Source organism: Anas acuta, chromosome 12 (assembly GCF_963932015.1).
Source record: "Anas acuta chromosome 12, bAnaAcu1.1, whole genome shotgun sequence".
Lineage (NCBI taxonomy): Eukaryota > Metazoa > Chordata > Aves > Anseriformes > Anatidae > Anas > Anas acuta.
Window position 1 is genome coordinate 7,141,632 of NC_088990.1, and position 17,003 is coordinate 7,158,634.

At 43.2% G+C, this 17,003-nt stretch overlaps 1 protein-coding gene across 19 annotated transcripts in view; it reads left to right on the forward strand.

Moving 5' to 3' along the window:
• Window positions 1–17,003, forward strand: part of AKAP13 (A-kinase anchoring protein 13) — a 216,912-nt gene that overhangs the window by 147,936 nt on the left and 51,973 nt on the right. For 18 of the 19 annotated variants that reach the window (XM_068696270.1, XM_068696269.1, XM_068696267.1 and 15 more), the window contains 3 exons: window positions 3,247–3,328; window positions 7,470–7,606; window positions 13,927–14,297. In XM_068696270.1, coding sequence (XP_068552371.1) covers window positions 3,247–3,328; window positions 7,470–7,606; window positions 13,927–14,297 — 590 coding nt within the window. Of the gene's footprint in view, window positions 1–2,746; window positions 2,819–3,246; window positions 3,329–7,469; window positions 7,607–13,926; window positions 14,298–17,003 lie in introns of those variants that run through there. The other variant, XM_068696283.1, reaches the window with a different exon arrangement.

Sequence of the window (17,003 nt, forward strand, 5' to 3'; positions counted from 1 at the left end):
GTTTTGTTATGTATGTTGTCTATGCATCCGTGAAATCCCAAAACAACCTCATTGCTTCTTACTTCACACTGGTGTATTCCCCAGCCCTGGTGTTCTGATGCTTTTATGGAATTCTCTCTACAACCCGTGATGCCTGTACCTCCGGTCACTAGTCACGAGTGAATACAAGCAGTCTTCAGCAGTGGATGGTGGGGTTTGTGTTTTCAGTATCTCTGGACCACCCAGTTTCCTGAGATCTTGCACTAAACCTCCCTCAAATCCTGTCTGGTCTCCTTTTGGCATAGGGAATGCTTGTGTATAGTAGTGGTTTCCTTTGTTTGTGTTTTGATGGCGATTATTATTATTCCTGAATTAGGGCTCCTGAGATAAATATTTAGTTCTTAATACTTTATTTTGTACATAATCAGGTACGTCTGAAACAGCACCTTAAACTTCAGTGCTCCTTTCTTTTTACCGTTTTTTGTAGAAAAAGGCAGACTTTTTCAATACTTGGCAAAGTCACAGGGCAGAGGATAGAGCTGGCTGGGTAATGGGAAAAATATTCAAATCTTTTTTGAAAAAATGCCAGTGTCTATAATGCATTTTCAGTGAATGAGTCAACTGGTTCTATTAAAGGAAAAATATACTGTTAATTCAGCCTAATTTAATTTATTCTGTCACCAATCAACTGCTGGGCTGTAAACAGTCTTGAATCTTCTCATTCATTGCTTGTTTTCTGCTGATTATTGAACAGGGTGCTTAGTTATCATTTTCCAATAGTGGATATCAGGATAATCCAGGAGTAGTTTCCATAGATTTCATGGAGCTACATTGGTTTAAGAATAAGGAAGATCAGGCTCAATGTGTTCAGGATAGTTAGGTGCAAGCCAGTCCGAAGGAGGCAGAATTTGATTTTATTTAGGAGATGGGTCATTCCTTCATTTGCGTGGACTTGAGCGAATTTGCATTTATCCTCCTATGTGTGTTCAGACTCAACCTCTAGATTTGCCTTTAATTAGATGTAAGATAATGTGCTCCAAACTAGATTCTGCTTTGGCTCAAGAGAAAAGAATATCAATCTGATTCTCATTGACTTTATGGTGATAATGTGATATTTATTGACTTTACAGCTCTTCCAAGAGTAAAAAGCATGTATAAACTCTGTAGTGAAGATCAGTTGCTGAGGTTAGGCACTGCTCAGCCTTGCTAGCAGGCTGGTTCTTGCACTGAAAGAAGGAGAAGTGTGACCCACTCTCCATGCAGCAGTTAGAGCTAAACACCTTCATGGCACTTTGGAAAATAAGGAATTGTTATTTTGAGTATCTGCTTACAAAAACCTTCATCAAACTTCAGAGTGCTTCTCTACTCTGAAGGGTGGGATCTTGTATGTGCAGGAGGGTCATACAAGATCTTAGATGAATATAGATGAGGATTCAGTGAGCAGAGGCAAGCAGCAGCTAGTGGCAAGTGTCCACCAGTGTGTGCGCATCCAAGAAAACCAGTCTGTAAAATGGCTGGAAGTGGGGAGAGACATCCAGGGCTGTGCACTGAGGTCACCTCGAGACCTCACTCCGGTACCACATGAGGTCTTTGGCTCTCCTGAGAGACTCATTTTTTCCCTCTGAGACCTGCTCTGTTCCTTCCCTGCCTCCCCCAGCAGGAGCTGCTGGCCAGGGAGGTCACAGCACCCTCGCTGCTGGAGGATTTTTGGGGCACATCACGTTCAGACCTCTCAGGTTTAGCCGAGCCTGACTTGGAGCAGCACAAGGGGACTAGCTGACCTGTCAAAGGCCCTTCCAACCCCGTTCTGTCATCACACAAGTATGGAGGAGGACAAAACCTACGGAAGAAAAATGTGCAGCTGACTTTTTAGCTGACGGGTCTCAGGGGAGTGCTGACTTTGTGGTGTGGTGAGCGGGAGGGCGCCGGGGGTGCCGGGAGCCCCCCTGACACAGGCCAGGGGCTGCAGCCAGGCCCACCACAGCAAGCGGCGCACTGTGGAGAAGTGCTGAAGGGGAAGGATGGGGGTCCTTAGATAAGCAGCGAGTCCTGTCAAGGCTAGGGGAGTCAAGGATTTTTGAGAAAGGAGAAGATCAAAGGGATAAGAATCTGGCGAGGGCCTGCGAGAACCGAGCAGGATCTCTGAGGAAATTTGGAAATGGGCTAGAGGCAAAAAATACGTAGTAAAAATTCTCTGTCTGACAGAGATGGGGGAAAGGAAAGGCAGAGAGAGGGGAGGAGAAACATTTGTCATGTAAAGTAAGACAAGGTCATCCATTTCAGTGGCTTTCTTTTAGCTAGAACGTGTGGGATCGTGTGTGTGGAGGCAAGCAAGGAGTGGCCAGGCGGGAGGGGAAACAACCTTGGGGTTGGGTGAGGTGGTCCGGGTGAGATTTGTGTTCAGGAAAGGCAGAAAGACAAGGAGAGACAGCAACGGGGTCTACCGACTCTACTAGTTACAGACAAAAGCAATGGGAATTGTATGCTGGGTGAGCCAAGGGTTGTGGATAATCCAACAAACTTCGGAGTCGACACATTGGACAAAACAACCCAAGTGAGGATGAGTAAGGCACAGGCAGATGGCGGAAGAAGGCCAAGAGCAGATCAGTCATCCCTGCTGAAAGACTGGAAGTCACAGAGAGGGTGAGGGACAGGGTGCGATGATAAGGCTGATGTTGAAATACACCATGTGACCGGGCTTAGTGTTAAAACGGGGTTTTCTGACACCGTCGTCATTGCAGTGAAGTCAAATACCCAAAGCACGTCGGGTTCTCACCATGACATGGACACTTCCATAGCCCTCATTTCTACACTGTCAGACCTCCTTGCTATCTTTAAGGTAATTAACTTTGCAGCAATATGGGTGGCAAGAAATTGCTGTCCCCTAGATAGTGAACTGAGGCAGAAGGCAGAGGAGTATCTTGCCTGCAGTCCCACTGCAAATGGAAGTGAGAATTGAAGCCAGGTTTCTCAAGTCCTCCGCTAGTAGCTTAAACGCTGGCTCATCCTCCCTCTGAACTCCTGCCTTGAGCAGGAGCCACTTGAAGTCATACTTTCCACGGAGAAATACAGCTTTTGGCATATTGTAATGGTTTGTTTAGTGATGAGAAAAAAAAAAAAAAAGTTACTTTTGAAGTTTTTATTACTGGGACAAAATTACGCCATAACCATATACCTGCTGGTCAATGCAGAATTAAGTCGCAGAAGAGGCTAACAGAGGATAGCAAAAGTGGCCTTTCTTTGATCTGCTGTTTCTGTTTTTTTCAGATAAACCGTGAAAGCTGGTGCTCACTGGAGCCATGTCCCGACTCTTCGCTGCTGGAGCGCAAGCGGACACGGGAGTCTCCAGGTAAGCTGTGTGTTCTTGGCCAGCACGCAGGCAGGAGAGCAGCCCTGTGGCTCTCCTTGCTTGCTTTCCTCCCCTTTTCTGCCTTTTTTTTTTTTTGTCATCCTAGCCTCAGCGGGGAAAAATACGTAAACTAAAGAAAATGTGTAATGAATCTGTCGTGAGTCATTGTTAGCACATGGCTGCAGCACTTGACTTGTAGTGAGCTGGGTGGTGTGTCACCCTCTGAAGTAATTGTGCACTTGAAGGATTTCAGTGTTTCAATCTTCTAATAAGCTTGAAAGAAATGTGTGATAGAGAAAACTGTTTTGTTTTCTAGACAAAATGGTAGTACAATAAAAGGGGAAAAAAAAAGTCAAATATGAATTCTCTCAATCCTTCTCTAGATCCAAATCAGTGGCTCAATTTTTGTTTTGTTTTGTTTCTTTTTTTTTTTCTTTTTTTTTCTTTCCTAAAAGTTCCCATGATTTCCAGGCTTCAGGAAACAGAAAGGCTGTTCAGAGCCATCGTTCCCACACCCTACCCACCAGCCCTGCGTGCTGGCGGGTGCTCTCTGTCTCTTCCACAGGGACAGAAAATCTTGTCTGGCAAGTTTCAAAGAGGGGTTCGTGTCCAAGATAAGAAAAAAAAGCATTTCCTTTCATTGAATTATGCATGTTCAAAACAAATACAGTAATTCATCTGGGCTCTGAATGGAGACTTTGCTTGGACTTTTCATGGAGTAGGCACTTCTTGCTTTGTTGTCATGACAAGCAGGGATCTCACCTGAATCACCTTCAGTTTATCTGAAGAGATAGAAAAATAAGGATATAATCACTGTTGAAGTGATTCAAATCCAATCTTTTCAGAATATAGGCTAAGAAGTGATGTTGTAGGTGACTAATCTGAGGGGTTTATTCTAGGTAGAAGTTCTAGCTCTCTTCAAAGTGAAATAAACACTTCTGTTTTCTTAACAAAAAAAAGAGAAGCAAAAACTTCCTGTGAAGTATAGGTTCACAAGTGTTTTACAACAGAACCTGCAATATCATCATGCTGCTTCTTTACTAATTGCTTCCCTGCATCCCTTGCATCTAGATACCATATTTTAAAGCTTTAAGCTTATCACGCTCCATTTGGCTGCAAAATTACATGAGCTCATTTGACTTGTTGAAACTGTAATCATCCATTCACATGGATCAATATTAGTTATATACTTATTAATTATCTAATACAATATTATACTGCAGAAATGTAATATTTATTATATAATCAAATAGCGATACATAAATATTAATTAATAATTACAGTAATACGTGTCTGTAACACAGTGAGGCAGGGTTTTAACATGCTGAGGGAAATGTGCTCTCTTGCCTGCAGCAGCAGGGAAATCTCAGCTCTGCAAGTCCTGGCATTCTAGAAATAATGGAGTTATGCTCACGTGTCCCACTGTAGTGCTGTGCCCTGAGTGAGCTCTCATGCTGCGAAAGTAGAGAGGGGAAGGAAAAACCTGACAGCATGTGATAAAACCAACAGCTCTCCTAATGTGGCTAATGTAAAAGGACACAACTTGATAAGGAATTAGATCTTTTTCACCTGCAGAAATTGCTTGTAAGGATAGAGTCCTCAAATCTTGCAAAGTAACTTCAGGAACTGTAGCTTCACATTTTCTGCTCCTACTTTTGAAGCTAAAAGCCTTGAAGAGTTTAGTAGCTACGTAGCTATCTATCAGCATGCAATTAGGGGACTCGCCCCATCTTGGAGAACATGAGGCTTTGGAAAAGAATTGTTTGGAAAGTTTCTTCCTAGGGCTTTTTACCGTGCAACTTTTTTTCTTCTGTATCACGTGCAGAGGTGTGTTACCATCATTTTATTTTGGTGTGAATCTCCACAGAGAGAAGCAGATGAGCATGGTTGCTCTGTAAGTGATGTGTGTGCAGCAAGCAGGTGGTGCACGTGTGATGGAGCCGTTCCTTGGGTGCCAGTGTTATGACAGTGCTGTCACTGGGGCTTGGCAGGTCACGGGTGGGAGCGACTGAGGGATGGAGCTCAGCATTGTGCAATGTGTGCGCGGTTCAAAACAAACAGAACGAACCCAACAAGCTGAGAAAATAAAAATAAAGAAACAGATCCCCCCCGAACAACCAAAAACATCCTCTGGAAGGTGAGGGAAGAGTCAAGGCTTGGAGATCAGTGTCTCAGCACAGATGAAGTGAGGTATGGAGGGTTCCCCCTCTCTCTCTGCTCCTCCTTGTCCTCTCCCTGCTGTCTCCTGCCCTCTGCCCTCTTCCACCCCGTGCTGTCCCTCTGTGGCTCCTGCAGAGCCTCTCGCTGCCACTTGTTATTTATCTGCTGGGTGAGGTCTCGGTTCGTTGGCGCAGCTGGACCATCCCCGCTCATTTTCCACTGGAACGTGGCTCGAGCCCCTTTGTTTTTCAGTCTGGGCTTGGACAAGCTCTGCCGGCTGCCAGCTGGCCGGCCAGCCGCATCCTGGCCCGCTCCCTTACAGCCACTCTGTCTCTTCTTTGCTTTTCCCTTTTTTTCTTTTTTTTTTTTTTCCCTCCTTCTTCTCTCCCCTCGATTATGGAAAAGCAGTTCAGATTTTCCAGGTTTACTGAGCGGGGAAAAGGACGGGGGAACATTCACGCCTCCTCCAACAAGTGCTTTTCCAGTTCTCCCCGACGTGGAAACTCCTCGCTGGGGTGATGGGGTTTCCAGCCGACTTCACCGTCCCTGTGCCCTTGGAGGCAGCACCTCCACGCTGCCTCCATCCCTCCGACTGCCCCAGGTCCAAAAAGTCACCTCCCAGCAGCATCGGGTGGTCCCACGGGGACCAGGAGGCTCATGCGGTGCTGTCCCATGGAGAAGCCATGTCCTGTCCCGCAGGCAAACACTGAGCTTACAAACACTGAGCCTGTTTCCCCTAAGCTGAAATCCGCTGTTTATCTAGGGATGAATTATAATTACAGTTAAAGTGAGCTGGAGCTTCTGCGAGAGACCAGGGCTAGCTTAACGTTATTCCTCCGACCATGTACTCGCTCCCATCGGCTGGGGTGTTTTATAGCTGCTGTCAGGCACAGTTCTGGATTCAGGCCAGGTAAGGGTAGGGAAGGAAAAAACGTGGCTTTGAGCTACCCTACCCAACCCTGTGTTGATGTGTAAGCCTGCCATAGCCAAGGATGGAGTTTATCGACTGTAATTTAAGAGCCAACCAAAATTTTATTGCCCTTGTTCCTCTCCAGGGAGCTAAACATGTTTTGGAGTTATCTTGTTTAGTTACAGCAGGTTGAAAAATAACACCTTTCTTTTTAAAATATACCAATAATCAGCAAGTAATTTTAGCTGGGTGAAAAGAATGCACGGTTATTGCCAAAATTGTCATTAATACCTTTCCCTGAAGGCTAAAAAAAAATGAAATGATATACAGACGTTATTGATGCAGACACATGTCTGTTAAAGCTTTTGGAAAGAACGGCCTTTCTCGATGGCTGTGGTTATTTCTGTGCTGCTAATCACCCTGCTACAAACAGCTGGAAGCATTTTATACAGAAGGAAGGGATTCAATATGCTTAGATTTAAATGTTGGGAGCTATGAAAGCTTGTGAAATTTTAAATAGTGCTTGATTTTTAGGTCTTAAAGTAAAACTTGTCATAGAAGTCATACAATTGCTTTTTCAGTGAGAAGTGTAGAGGTAACCAAGTAACTGGATTGATGTGCATTTTAAAAATACCTTGGCATTTAAAAGTTAGAGGGAATTAATTGTTTTTAATTGAGGAAGAAAGTTAATATTGTTGACTTATATTTATACATTAACTGAATATGAATCTAATTTTGCAATTGCTGCAATCAATAGGAAGGAAATAATCCTGTTATGCTCAGTGTGGGGGTACCTGATATATAGAATATTTATCGGCACCTGAAACTAAAAGCACAGATGGCTGTGTAATGTAGAATTGCTGTTTGCGTGTCGTACTTTGATGAAGCATACCAAGCTTTTAAAAATTTATAAATCCTTTATAAATTTACCATCTGATTTTTAGGAAGCGAACTCAATTTATAAAGCTGCTTTCTGTTTTAAATCTTTGAATTTACCGAGTGTATGCAGGTTGGATATTTTGATGCTGCAGAACACATCAGACTGTAACTCTTTCTGCTTTGCTTCCCTAGAATGTGAGAACTTCTTGGAGGATGGGCTGAGCAGCGTCTGTGCCTCATCACAGGGTGTCCTTAAAAGAGAGTCCGGGAGCGAGTCTGACCTCTTCCCCTTGCCTGGTGATGGGATGGAAGACCTTGTCTTTGGAAAGGTAGGAAAGTCTGATTGGGATATGGTTTAAAATGTTCTGAGGCCTGATTCTGTAAAGCCATACTGTAAGCTCTTAATTGTCTTGGTTTCGCTGGTGACTTAGAAACCTGGAAGTGATTATCCTGGAATGGAATGGATGGGAAGGATCTGCTCCCCTCTTCAGCTGCAACAACACGAGGGATGTATTTACTTGCAGCACAATTCCAAAAACTGTGCAGCCCCCTTATGTTGAAAAGATGAAAGCAATTGTGACTGTCCAAAAGTAAATCAGACGTTAGGGAAACAGTTGAAAAAGTGGATTTTCTTCATTAATGACTGCACAGACTGTATGAAAGCCATCTTTAACTAATGTAACAAAGAGCTTTTCTCCAGCAGACGTGAACTCTGCACTGACACCTTCAGAATCATATACAGTAATTCGCAGAAGAACCAGTGTTTTTCTGTAAATTCAATGTGACTCCCTTAATAGGAAGGAAACACTCATTCTAAATACTTAAGGCCAATTCCAGGGAATGGTTTTGTTGCCAGGGTAACATACCTTTAATGCCTTTTTGCGTGCAAGCAGAAGGAAAATGTTTTCAAGTTTGCTTAAAATCAACAACAGAAGTCATTGCTAACCTTAGTCATCTCTGTGCCCTTTGTGTTGCTCATGGATGAGAAGGGGAGGGAGGAGTGGGCGAAACCAGAGGTACGGATCAGCCTCCTGAGCAGAGGATGCCTCACTTCAATGTTGCCTGTTGGTCTTCTGCCATCTGCAAAAGAGCAGCCCAAACATACTTGGAGGGCAATTGGGTTTTACTTTTTAGAAACCTTGCTTGTAGTGGATAGTTTAATGCACCCAGGAAATGCTGCAGAATGAAGGAGGACATGAACTTCCTTAGAGCATCCACCACATTGGTTTCAGCTCCGTGGAAACTTCTGCTTGGGTTCTGTATGGCTTTAACTAGAGCAGACTTACCTGTTTGAGCAGTCACTGTTCCTGCTCTGAAAAACTAAATTTTCAGACTGGGTTTCACGCTTTGCTTGCAGAGAAATATATATAATGAAAAAAAATTCTGTGTGGATAAATCAAATCAGATGATGTTGAGTATTTTCCAGCAGGACGGGAAACACCACAGCCTGGGCTAAGTGATCTCATGTGCTATGAATGAACAGTAAAGTCATCCTTAATGCATGTGGTAGGGCATAGAGCTCACCAGCCTCACCCTTTCCCATCTTACTCTCAAAGAGCTGGGGGACCCTGGATTCTGAGAATATAAGGCTGTTTGGCAGAGCAGAAGACTGTCTTCAATTCGCTTGTGGAGAATGAATTACAACAGCAGACTTTGTCATTCGAGTCTGATTTAATGGTTGTATGGGGATGCGTGGGAGAATAGTGCTGTGAGAACACAGTACTTTTTATAACATATAGAATTTTAGCTTTTTCCCTTTCTTTTATGTGGAAAGATCGCCTCTCCAAATACGCAAAGCAAAAATTAAAAGTTAAAACGAATAGGTAGTGCTACGTAGTGGGAGTGCCGCAGGGCAAAGGAGGAGGTACTGGGGAGGTGGATCTTCAATTGCCAATGAAGAAAAGGCAGGGTGAGGAAATTTTCTTTGCAGAAAGGGAAACCTTTTCTTAATTTGGCAGCCCTTGCATTATTCTCATCATTTGGTGGATTGCAGGCTTTGTCTAGAAGTGGTAAAGTTCAAAAGGTTTAAAAGTTTGGTTTAGGAAGTCATTCAAAGCTAATCACAATCCTACTCACTTTTTTTTTTTCTTTTTTTTTTTTTTTCTGCCTCTGCTTTGCTGGCTAACTCAATTCCCTGTGTCCCTTCTTTTCTACAGTTACAATTATTTATATAAGGACCAGGGACACTCGTTTAAAGTACAGAGCTTGGTCCTTATTTCAGCCTAGCCCTTTATCAAGGCTATTGAGCACATCTGGTGGAAATGGAGGTTACAAATATTTTTGATAACCATTAAAATAAGTGCTGGATTTAATCTTTCTTCTGCAAAGTACTATAAGATACATTTGTCAGTTGTAGTCAATTCGTTATAGCCCTAAAGTACTACAATTTTCTTATTTAATTGGGAAGAGAGAATCTGTTTATGAACAAAAAGCGGATCTCAAGCCTTTCAGTATCATGACTGCTAGTGGTATTGCTGGTCCTGTTCTTGTTTCCCCTTTGTATGGAGCAAGAGTTGAACTTTCATCTATTAGAGTTTTGTTGTTGTTTTACAAGCTGCTCCTTCTCTCTTAGCTGTTTAATACATTAAAAGAAATTGGGGAGGAATGAGCTACTGTGCAGCCAGGCTCTTTGGGACGCTTCCATAAAAATAACGTGAAGTTCATGGACTTTAAGCCCTGGTTCTGTTCCAGGGCTGTGAAGAACTGGGGTCTGTGGAGTCGTGAAATCTGCATGTGCCTTAGAGTGTCTCTGATGTTAGGTGGGGGCTTTCATAGCCTCCTACTTGCTGTCTCCTTTTTTCGCTCCGAATGGTGCATGCTGAGCTGCATAACATCAGCTCCCGGGTTCAGATACCTTTAGCATTAAAACCTGGCTCGTTTTTTCAGACTTGAGAGGCTGTCGCTGAAATCCAGAAACCACTTCCAACGTAAGGTCTCAGGCTCCAGCAGAATAATTTCTTTTATTTATTTTTTTTTCTGCGTCAGTGCTTCATTCCCATGTCCTCGTCATCCTCCTCTTCCTTCTCTGTCTCTACCCAGCCGTCTGGGCAGACTTTGCAACACCCTTCTTGGATGATTAATGCTGCATAAGGTCATTTCTCACAATCATCTGGCAACGTCCTGGGGCGTAGCCCATACGCTTTGCTCATCTTAACTTTTAACCTGCCACTGAAATTCAACGTTACTAGGAAGTTTCTAAATGCGCCCCTTGGGAAATGATTCAGATGCAAGGCCCTTGGGAAGTCAGGGACCTGTAGCTCATTGTCGAAGAAAAGGGTTGCAACTTAATATTTAGGTTCTGCCTTTGTTTTGGTTTGATCAAGGAAATACAAATCCATAAATCTTCCGTATTTATTTTCTTGGAGTTACTGTTTGTCTCTCAGAAACAAAAACCAAATCCTCAGAAATTAAAATTTGGACAGAGGCGCTTTCAGCTGGGGAAAGCTATTCCACTCCAAATCATAAACACAGTGATAAATAATTTATAGGATGTCACTACAGAGGTTAATTTTGGGCATCCTGGAACCAACAGCAGATCTGAATGAAAGATGATTCTGCTAGGTTATGTATCAAGCCAACTGAAAAAGTTGTCTCCCTTAATGTAATGGTACACCAAATAAAGCTCAGGATGCCAAGGTCTTTTTTTTATTCTCCTTTATATACCACAACATCATTAATGTCTTTGTCACATGGAAGATCAGGGGACAGAGTAAGTTCATCTCTCAGCTTTCTGCTTGTTGTCATCAAGAAAATAATTGAAAGCACATTTCAATTTCTCTTATCAAGACCTCTTGCAGATGAATGGATTTAGTTGAGGAAGTTATCCTACACCCCCCTACCATCTTACTGATTTCTCTTACCCCTATTCAGGAAGAATTTATGCTCTTTCTCAAAATCTCTCTTTTTACTTTTTCCTGTTTATTTATTTATTTATTTATTTACTAGTTCTCACCAAGTACTGTTTTCTGAAAGAAGAGAAAGTGCCCATTCACATGTCTGCAAGGACACGAGTATTGTGGTCATAATTACAGGTTGAATTCATTGAGGTGCAATGCAGCAAGCCTAACCTGAAGAAAATTAATATTTCTTTTAACATTTTGTTATTCCTGTAGGAAAAGAACAAATTAGAGAGCTGTTTGCATTCTGCAAACAAGCTATTTTCTTACTCAGATAGGATTAAACAGCAATGTATATTTACTGGCACTTGGCCAGCTCACTAATTTTTTGCAGGGGTGGCTATGATATAGATGTTTCTTAGATGTGTCAGCCACACTTGGCATTTTCCAGAGTCCTGGTCCTTCATATTAACTATTTTCATTTGTTTAAAACAAAACAAAAACAAAGAAAAAGAAACAAACAAAAAACCCCACAGATCATTTAAGTGAAGGAAGAACAATGTTTACAGCAATACACATGGGCCACAAGTTCAAGGAAACTGTTTATTGTGTTCTCTGGTCTGTTGGATGCTCTGGGTAAGACTTGAAGTGGACTAAATATATTGCACATTTTCAAATCTCTCTCTGAACTTAAATTTACAATAGAAACCCTAAATCTTCCCCCCTAGAGAAGCATTTTTTGTTCTGCCTTTTAAACTGGAGCAGTATTTCTTGTCAGGGAAATAAAAACTCCCTTTTTCAACTCTGGAGCTAATGCTCCCCTGTATGATTTGGTGTTCTGCGCTATTGTCACTAGATTAGGATCCAAATTTAATGCTCCCGAACTGTCCTATCTTCCACTGCACAGCTGGCGTGTGGTCATCTCTCCTCCAGCTGTGCTGTCCTGATGTCTAACACTATTTTCCTGCGTCTCAGGAAAGCAAAGCAGACTGCTTCCTCTGAAGGAGTGTTATCCACATAATGACTACTTAATTTGTCTGGATTTAAGCAATTCAGTAAGCTCTCATCCTGACTCACACAAATATCAGATTATCTTGAATAATGCCAAACATAATCAAAAACTTTACAGGGCATGAATTTCAGTTCTCCCTGGCTTTAACCTCTACTTTCTATTTAAATATGTGTCAAATCCAATACTTTAAAGTTATGGTAAAATAGTACTATAATTTGCATAAATTCGTGGTTAATATTTGACATTCCTTGCCACGAAAGGAATGCCTTTGGCTGTGTTTTTACTGTGCTGTTTAATATTGGGTGTTAAAAGCGGCTATTGTGCTGTGCATGTTGACTTTTTATTTTCCTTTTTGATGAATGAGGGGAAATAGTGTGGCAGCATTTATTGAAACCACCTTAGGAACTCTACCTGTTAAACTGGAAGAAGAATAAAAAGGTAGCCAAAACTGAAACGGGGCTTCCCGTTACACTGTGAAATGCTTGATTGGAATACTTTAGCAACACTTGGGTGTCTTTTTATTTGATTTAACGGGAAGCTTTTGCCTTATAACATACACCCATAAAAATTCAGAGTGTCTGGAGCCCTTCACACTGCTTGGCTCAATGGGAGCGGGAGGCAAGGATGCTGCTCATCCTCTCCCGCGTGGGTTGCGGTGTCCATCGACCTTCCGAGAACAGGATTTGTGTTCTGCTGTCCTCTGCCAAAGGCGAGCTGACAGACTGCAGCTCCTTGAATGCTCAGCTTCTGCTGAGAACCACCGAGCGTGCTATTTGAGGACAATTAGCTGCTGTGGCTTTGGTGAATAGCCTATTATATATGATCCGACAGATCGTTCTGCCTATTATTATTTTAAATGATACAGCGCAGGCCTCTGCAGGAGAATAAATTGAAACTTCCCACATCAGTCCCTCGGGGCAGACACCATTTCGGACTGAAGGTGATGTCAGATACATGCTTGTGTTTTTTATCCTAGCCACGGGGAACACAGAATAATCATAGGCTCTTTCTAGGCTGTATTGTCAGCACGTGGCCTTTTGCCAAAGAGAACCAGTTTGGGTTCCACTGACGGCTTTTGGAACAAACTAAACCAAAAATTGCAGTATGAACCAAGACCTATAATGCTGTGGGCTGATGCTGTGGAACAGTATTTTTCAATTACAGTCGGATTTGAAAAAAAACTCTGCAAACCCTGGCATTAACTTTTTGCTTAATGGAAAGTAGCAGGGGACAGGGATTTAAACCTTTACATTTGTCTGGCTTCTGCTACTGAATAATTGTTCCTTTTGCACTGCACGGGGCAGCAGAGCAGTGTGTTGCCTTTGAGTTCTCGTGGCTGAAAACTGCAAACCTGTCCTGGGTCACCTGGGAGAAGCTGGCCTTGGTCAGCAGGAGTCCCCATGACCCGTTTCCCCCTTAATCACTCTCTGTCATTAACACCTGGTAAATCTTTGGCAGCTTTCTGCCCCCAACTGATAACAGGTTCAGCCAGAAACGGCAAGGGCAGGATTCTCTGTGCAGCATGAGGAGCGATAACACGGAGATAAAGGCACGCAGAGGAGCCGAGCCCAGGGTTATGGCAGCTGGGGTCTCATGGGACGTGTTTCAACCTCTTTTGAAACCAGAGCAAAAACTCTCATTCCTGTCACTGCTGATTTCGCCTCATGCTCTCCACTAAGAAATCTCTCGGCTCATGTGAAATATAAATATTCCTTACATTTATTAAAAACGATGCTTATTTGAAGTGTTAACTGTACTCCCTTAGCTTCACCTTCATTTTAATTTGTGTTTCCCTCCGCAGCAGCCTGAGGAGGAGCAGTCTGCTTGTGATGTCACCAGTTCCAGTTCTTCCGCAGATGACACCATGTCCTTGGAGAGGAACTCGTCCCTGGGCAGCGACACGTCCCTTCCCTTCCCACCTGCAGTGAGCTTCATGCAGCCCAAGGACAGGCGCAGCCTGGATGGGAGCTGCACGAGCATGGCAGCCCCAGAGGGAGGAGAGGGTGAGCCCGCCGGCTTGGGAGAGAAGGACGAGGAACTGGACAGCATCACTGATGTGCCCACTCCTTCCTCCGTCCTGAGAAACTCCATGCGGCCGCTGTCACCTTTCCGTCGCCACAGCTGGGGGCCGGGGAAGAATGCCACCAATGAAGCAGAAATCAATCAGAGGAGGTGAGTGGAGAGCTCATCTGCTTTGCTTTGCACCCGCTCACACAGAGTTATCGGAGCTTTGGACTCAGTGTGATAAAACAAAAAACCTGAGGATGTCACTCTTAAATACTCTTCTTTTTTCACTTATAGGAGTGAAAACATTCTCCTAACTTACATATTTTCAATTAACTTTCAGGATGAAAGTACTTAATACCAACAGTACACTGTAGCTTTCCAGAGGACAGAAGGAATAACTCAAAGCTAATTAGAGTGAATGGAAATACCTTGGGACAGGTCTTCCATCTGAACTGTCAGCACCTCTTTCTGTAGGAAGGGCTTTGTTAAAGGATTTACTGGAGTGTTAAATCTCATTGACTGCAAAATAAACACAGCCATTATTGCTTTGACTGTGTATTAAGAGAGGGAACAGGTCCCAGGGTTTAAAAAGAGGTGTAGAGGCTCCTCATTTGGTGTAATGGGAAGGTGGGTAGTCTCTGCTGGACTGTTGATAATTTTTTTAAGGAACTGGTTCTACCTGAGTCTCTTGTAGACAGTAAGTCCCATCTAACACATCAGCATGTCCCTGGGAAGATTCTCGCTCTTCCCTTTTGTTTTTTCAGAAGAGGGGCAGCTATAGCAGGCCATGTGCCTGTAGGAATAAAAGGTGCTCAGCCCTCCATCTCAGTGGGGAAAAATGAAGATGATGCAGGCCAGTAACAGAACTGGTGTGATGTTCACAACCATGCCCAGTGCAGACGGGCACTATTTGGGCTGCAGAACCCTTGGGGTCAAACCCTGCCCTCTCTGAAACATGTGTAGGTTTGGCCATTGTTTTTTTTGCATTTTAATGCTCACAGGGCAAGCGCAGGCAATGGTTATGGTAGGGTCAGGGAGAAGACCTGCAGAGGCTGCGAGGCACAGCGGTGCTGCTCCCTGTCTGCCTGCCCTAGCTGAGTGCTGCTGTCAACGTGGGCAGCAGGCTTTTAAGATAAATGGAACCATTATATTTATGATGTCATTAAATTAAAACTGGCCGCTGAAAACAGGTTCCTAGAAAGTTGTTACTGGCCCACTAGGATAATGCGGTGAGAGGCAGCAGTCCTCCAGTGGAAACTTGTGCATCCTTTACATGTTGGGATCTGTGTGGATTACTAAAGGAATATCATAGACCCTTCAGATTTTAATATCAATGTTGAAAAACATTCAGGACCCCATAAGTAACATAGGGTGAGAGATTTTTTATTATAATTGTTATTCTGTTAACTGCTGCTGCCTTTTTTTGGCTTCATTTGTGGTCTCCAGGTAATATTTCAATAAATTAGGCAATACCTATCTTTTAAAGCTACAAAAGACTCAACATCAGGTATACGTGCAGGTTTATGACAGCATGAGTCCATAAGCTCATAAACTCACTTAGAAAGATTTATTTTTAAGTGTAGGACCTGTTATGTAAGGTTTTCCGAGGGTAATAAACTGCATAGCTGGCAATTACTGCTAACGCTTAACAGATGGGGTTAAATTCTTCTGCATCAGAGTTCAGAGGCAGTTTCTGATATGGGAAAATACATTCGTTGTAAATGCAAGACGATTTCAGTAAAGGAACAGTAATTATTCTCATATGGTCTTAGATGCAGCTGCCGCTCCGTAAGGCTAGCTGCCACATAGGTCAATTAGAAAAGAAAAGCTGGGAGGGTCTTTGCTGCTGATTTGATTCCAGTTTGTTTTTGTGTTCCTGTTACGAAGGAATTTGGATTATTTGTTTTTGTTTTTTTCTTTTCTTTTATCTTTGTTCTTTTCATACGTGGCTGTTGTGATGTTGAGGTTCTCGTTGCTTAGCAAGCAATGAGAAATACCAAGGAAGTGGAGCCCAAACAAGCGGTTTTCGTACAAGTCAGTTAAACCTGGGGCATGTGCTTATTTATTTCACATGCAGTAGATGCTTTTCCATTTAAAGGGGAAAAGCCCTTATAATAATTTGACTTTTGCAACCCTTTGAAAGGAAGCTACGTGGAGCACAAGCTTTTACTAAGAGTAGGACCTGTGCTGCCCCCCATCACCCCATGTCTGTGCTCCCACACCTCCTTTGCCTCCCGTGGCACTTCATTGCCCCATCAGCGAGCAGGTTGCTCTCACTAAATGAGCAGAAAATGAGCCAGAAAAGAGGGAATTGCCACCAGACCCAACCCAGGGAGCGGAGTTGGGCTCCACATGGGAACAGGGCCACTTGCCTTCACAAGCAACTGCGGAGGCAGCCAAGCTGCAGAAGATGCCTTCAGCCCCAGCCAGGGTCTTGCAGCCTGGTCCATCCCCCAGTCCCACCAGAAACCGTCCCGTCCTGACTACACAGGGAGCAGAGCTGGGCTTGAACAGAGCTGCTAGGGCAGGACCCAAGGAGCCTACCAAAAAATCCATCTTCTGTAGGATTTGGTCTTTTCCCGTGTTGTGTATTTGGTTTGTAAGAGGGATGAGCATAGCAAAATGTTCACAGAAAAGATTAAAAAAAAATTTAATCATCTTAAGGAAAATGTGAGAACATGCTTAGTTCCCCTCTGCTCCTCCTCTCTCCTCAAACACACTTAATGGATAATCCTCGTGTCGACATTTTGCTTTTAAAAATACAAAGAAAACTAACAAGGCTTCCACAAAAGCATGTTCATCCTTCAGTAATTCCTAACATTCACGGCGGATTTGAAATGCCTGTCTTTCAACAATAATGCAGTGTTTTTC